This window comes from Halyomorpha halys, unplaced genomic scaffold (assembly GCF_000696795.3).
Source record: "Halyomorpha halys isolate HHAL.00 unplaced genomic scaffold, Hhal_1.1 Scaffold397.1, whole genome shotgun sequence".
In the NCBI taxonomy this organism is placed as follows: Eukaryota; Metazoa; Arthropoda; class Insecta; order Hemiptera; family Pentatomidae; genus Halyomorpha; species Halyomorpha halys.
The window spans coordinates 208665-214550 of NW_027115275.1; the positions used below are offsets into that span (position 1 = coordinate 208665).

Below are 5886 nucleotides of genomic sequence, written 5' to 3' on the forward strand. Positions count from 1 at the left end.
ATTTAATCATTTTTTTTTTTACTTTTGAAATATTCCAAGGCAATAAAAAAACAAATACAATTACTTTATATGATATTTCACAATACAGTAATGGTTTGGTTCCCAATCTTTTTTTGGAAGAGGAACCCTTCAAGTAAAAGTAAGAGAATGACGGGCAACCTACATTAATATCTCATACAAATAGAGGGAAGAAAACAAAGTATATTTTGTAGCATGGTTCTGGGAATACAAATTATTTTATCGGAATGTTTGGATTACTTTAAACTTAATTTTTATAATATAAATTCAGCACATTGCATAACAATCAATAACATACCAAAATCTACACTGACCTTTTTGGCTCCGACTAGATGATACTGTATACTGGGACATTTGATTGCCTTAGATTTCTCCATCATTAGTCTTAAAGACCATGTTTCATCACTGAAATGAGTAGGATCATAACCCCATCTGAAGTAAACTACCGCTACTTCATGTTTATCTCTAAAATAAAAAATAAATTGTTCAATAGAGATTTAATAAACTGAATTAAATAATAATAATAAAAGGGTATAGGAAAGCTTTTCCTTATGAAACACCAAAAAGTACTTTGTGAACTATAACAACTGTTTCAATAATATTTTTTTATTTCCATTAAATTAGATACATATTTACATTCATATAATACATCAAATATATATTTTAAATTCAGTGAATGCAGAATATGAGTTTAAAAAAGGCTTAAGTAATGGCATATTCAGTTTTGAAAATCAAGTAATTCAGCATCATATTGAGAAAATGGGGAAATTAATTTGTCTAGTGGTTTATAATTCCAAGGCGATAGGTCAAAAGCTTTCAGTACCTTGGCTCTATTATGAACAAGTACTGGAAGAGGAATAATTTATGCAGAAAATAGAGCCTTTTTCTCAATCTCAAGGCTCATTAAAATTAATCTCGTGTGTCATATGACCGAGTTTATGCAACATAGAACTCAAATGAGACTAATAGTACGGTGAAGAAACATAGGAAAAGTACAACCTGTTAGCTCAGTTTGAAAGAGTGATTCTGAGGAGCATCCTGGGACTCGTATGAGAGAATTGTCTTAGGAGAGTAAGGAAGAACAATGAACAGTTTCGAAATAAGATATAAAAGTAAAAAACCATAACTTTTTACACCTTAAAATAATTTGTCTCAGAATGTTCTTTACAGAATACAATTAGTTAGGAGTAATAAGTACATTAACTCTCTAAGAGTTACAGTGACTGTTGATATCTATATCAACAAAAAAGTAAAAATTAAGCAATGTAAGTAAAGTTTAATATCAATTAAAATAATGTATGCAGAAAACGTTTTTACAAACAATATAAAACACCCCTTCTTCTTTTTCTCTTTTCATTCAAAGACTTCCATTATATTGCTATACTCCTACAACTCGTTGAAAACATTAAAATAATATGTTTTTTATTTTTATTTTCTAAAATATTGTTTTATTTTCTATTGCTTTTAAATAAAAATAAAAATTATTTGTTATATTAGAATAAGTGATTCAAAAAAATTGGTTACTGATCTAACACCAATTATTCAAAAGCATATGTCTAATTTAATTTATTTTCAATACTATTACTTACACATAAAGTTCCATATTTTCACCAAGTTTAGCTTGTTCAAGTAACTGATTGAAACTCCTGCGTATTACTCTTACATTACTGTTTAATCTCTCCGTTTCAAACTCCATAAACCTCTGATCACAAATGTTAAAGGTCACTTCCTCCACGACAAACAATATTACTGCACTATAACAAAGAAAAAACAATAAATTTTATAGTATTATAAGTGTATTAACTATTTAATTAATAATAGAAAAGAGTCGCAAGGCAGTATGAAGCATTAATAACAAAATGAAATGCATATATTTTTTTTAGCATTCATAAAAATAAAATAAAAGAAATAACAGTTTGAAATATTATGACAATTTTTATTAAATACTCAATCCTTAGCAAAGATTGATATGTTTTCTTATCAAATCATAAAAAATTAAAAAAAATTGTATTATTTGACAATTACCTTTCAACATTGTAATGTCTCCAAGCTTCTATAAGGCCTTCACATAATTTTGAAAGAGCAATATTTACAGGTATCTACAAACAGATATATCATTTTTAAATATAAAATCACTATTGAATAAAAGAAATATAAATTACAAAGAAATAATAGAACAAATAAACTGAAAGTGTACTATACATTATGATAAAAATAAACACATAATATAAAAATATAACTCATACATAATAATGCAGCAGGAGTCAATGAGAACTACATTCCAGTTTTATTATAAGATATAAAATTATATTTACAGAGCTTAAATAAAACTGTACCACAATCATACTATGCCCCATGGTTTCATCCGTGTTGACTTTAGAATATAAGTACCTCTTTCATAAATGCGATAAGAACATGACCAAGAGCAAAAGAGTAAGTGAATAACTTTCGAAATTTATATGAACAAGTAAAAGGACCAATGACTAAAAAAAAAATTATCTAACAGAAAGTGTATTTGATTATATAGCTACTTCTAAGTAACCAACATGGGTTGGGAAAACAACTGAGAGACGCACTAGCCAGACTATCTCCCTTAATGCTAGTACAAAGTCCCCGTTTTACATTACTCGTTTTAATTTGTTTTTTGAAGTAACATAATTAACCAATTTTTACAAAGAATGAACCATTTTACATCAAAGCATATTCAAAGGTATATAGCTAGAAAAAAAAAATTAATTTTACATCAAAAAAGCAATTAAAACATCAATTTAAGAGAAAAATAAAGCTATTAAAATTAATTAAAAAACTATTGTGACTAAACAAATGAATGGAAATGAACTTTCTTTGTTTCTGTTGTTTAATAAAATGTTATTTTATGACTTATAAGAGGTATAGTTCATAAAAAAAAAAAATTATAATTCAATAAATTAAATAAATAAATATACATTATACAAAAGACAGTAGATAAACTAATGGCTTAAAAATGTAGCTTTTTTTTATCTTTTGTAGAGCAGAATTTGACTTAAATCAAATTTGACTGATTTAAGTTACTTTCTAATGAACAGAACCTAACATAAGTATGAGGTCTGCCTGTACAAGTTTGATTCTAAAATCAAAAAACCCTCCATTCTTGAAAAATAAGTACAGCATTATCGTTAAAAACATAAGCCAAAAACTAATACTTACATGATTAAGATGCTTATCCATTCTCAGTTGTTTGACAACATATCTAGAAACAAAATTCTAATAATTTCATATTTACAATAATCGATATTTCTAATTTATGCAATAATAATTAATATCAGCAAATAATGATCTTGCCAGTATTTGCTGATATTAATTAATATCAGCAAATAATGATCTTGCCAGTATTTGCTGATATTAATTAATATCAGCAAATAATGATCTTGCCAGTATTTGCTGATATTAATTAATATCAGCAAATAACATTCCACTAGGCATGAGTTATGATTAGGTAATGTGCAAAAGTGTAGAAAGATACTTCAAAATAAGTTATATAAATCTGAATCGATCCCATTCACAAAAACACAATTAATTTAAGTAATTGCAGGAACATTGGAATTCATAAGTATTCCTATACTAAATAACTAAGACTACAAGAAAATATTCATTTAATTCCAACATGAATGCAAACTGATTGAATAAGCTTTAACTCTATGAATGGGATGCACTTTATTATTTAATCAGAGTAATTAAAATGTATTTAGATTTAATTAAGGAAAAATTAAACAAAATTTTAAAAATATTTTTAGAAAAATAAATACATTAATTTATTCAGTATTACTAAAACCAAAACAAGAGATGAGTTCTAATGTTAGCAGAAGTCACTCTTTACATTATTAATATTACAGCATAACTAATGATATAGAATTATACAATAATGTTATTTGTATTATTATGAAATAACTAATATTACAGTATGATTGTGATCTATAAGAGGCTGATAGAAAATTACAGTGGAAACTCTTTTAAAAGTTCTAAAGATTATATAAATAAAAACACTTTGGTACAAAGCAAAATAGACATTTTTATCATTAGCATATTTATGCATGCATTAAAAAGATAAAATAATTCAAATCAGAGAACTGAATGCAGATTTAAAATAAAGCATACACTAGTGCAAACAATTATTGGTTACAGTGTTAAGCGTTAACATGCAAATAAACATTTACATTAAATTTAAAACTCATTTGGCAATACAGTCTAATTTGGTACACTTATTATAAATATAAGTACTGTCATAGCTGTTACAGTGATTTTTTCATTATAATTTATATTTTTCAAGTAGAAAAATAATTATGAAATATGTTATGACCAGAGACCAAATTTTTATGTATCAGAATATCTATCCAAATTAGGATATTTTTGTGAAATAAATTTTGTTTTAATTTAAATTAAAATGAAAGTAAATACACAGATTTTAATAATTCCAAGAAATATACAATCTAGAGTAAATGTCTGTGAAGAAAAAAAAAGTTTTCAATAATAAACAGATCTATAGTATAGAAATATCAAAACAAAAAGTAGACAGAAAAAATAATGTAACAAATTTATAACTTCTAAGAAAAGCCAAATCTAAATTAATTTTCTACTAATTTTTTTTTTTTATAACTTCTGTTTGAACACATTTCTTTTATTTTTTTTTAATAAAAAGAATTTAAATATAAAATATATATTAAAATTTATAATGCCGAACGTCAGTCTGCATTTTATGTTTCTACTATTTTTTTTTACAAATTAAAAAAAAATTTGGTAATTGTTTAATGGAATCCTCAATGCTAACATTAGGCTTGTTTACTTTTTCAATTAACAGATAGTACTGCCTGTCCTTGGTTATGCAATGGAGTTTCTACAAAACACGTACTAAAATGTTTTTGTTTTTAAGTTTTATTTTCTAAATATTAAAGTGTTTCTGGCAGAAAAAAAAAGAAAAAAGGATTCATTTTTGTTATTTAATCATCACTATTCAAGGATAAAATATATTGAAGAGGCTGGGAAACCCCTTACAAAACAGTTTATTTTAAAAAGTGTATAAGCCCCAAAATTTAGTTGAGTAGTCAGAAAAAACTGTCTCAACACTACAATTTGCATATTTGAAAATTCTAAAAACTACAATGTATTCTAAAGTAAAATTCTAATAAAAATTAGATGTTTCATCTATCTTCAGATAAATGATTTTCCAAAAAAAAAATAAATAAATAAATAGGTTTATACATAGTCCATTAATTTTGGACTATTTGCCTTTTTAAAATAAATGAATTAATAATTATACCTGTCTCAAAAAAAAAAAATGGTCCCTCGTATCGCTGTATCTCCTTACCCCTGTTTAATCCCAACTTTCTATATACAATTGTCCTAATTTTTATCTTTCCCTTCCTATCTGTGAGGTTTAAATTCTCCCAAGCTACTCTCCTAGTTTTTTCCCTCTCCAATTTTCCCTGGACTTTTTCCCATAGCTTTTGCCTAGGGAAATGATTGTTGCTTATCTCATCACCGTCCCCCGCAGTGCCCTTGTAGTCCCGACGGATTCCACAAAGCCCGAAAAGGATCTCAAACAGCAAAAACCCCGTAACGGTGTGCACCGAATGATTGTATGCCGCAATTGCCTTTGGCATTGCAACGTCCGGTTCCAGCTCTACACCTCCTCTATTTTTGGAGTGTCCTGGTGTGTTGAGGTGCCATATCACATCTAGATCCTTCATTTCCTTTCGTATCAAAGAGTTGTCAAATTCTCTTCCACCATCCGATGAGAAGTGTTCGGGAACTCCGTAGAACTGAAACCACAAGCCGGAGAGCTGCCAATACTGCTTCCGAAGACCTATCTTGCACCTGGTGCGCCATTGCGGC

At 27.1% G+C, this 5886-nt stretch overlaps 1 protein-coding gene across 6 annotated transcripts in view; it reads right to left on the bottom strand.

The window, feature by feature from the left end:
* LOC106682227 (glutathione synthetase) overlaps positions 1-5886 on the bottom strand; it is a 21433-nt gene that overhangs the window by 6305 nt on the left and 9242 nt on the right. For all 6 annotated transcript variants that reach the window (XR_010844799.1, XM_014422961.3, XM_014422962.3 and 3 more), the window contains 4 exons: positions 3205-3247; positions 2044-2117; positions 1608-1772; positions 333-483 (listed from right to left, as the gene is read on the bottom strand). Coding sequence is in view for 5 of the 6 variants with exons in the window: in XM_014422961.3 (XP_014278447.1) it covers positions 333-483; positions 1608-1772; positions 2044-2117; positions 3205-3247 (433 nt within the window). In the remaining variant the exon portion in view is untranslated. The remainder of the gene's footprint in view (positions 1-332; positions 484-1607; positions 1773-2043; positions 2118-3204; positions 3248-5886) is intronic.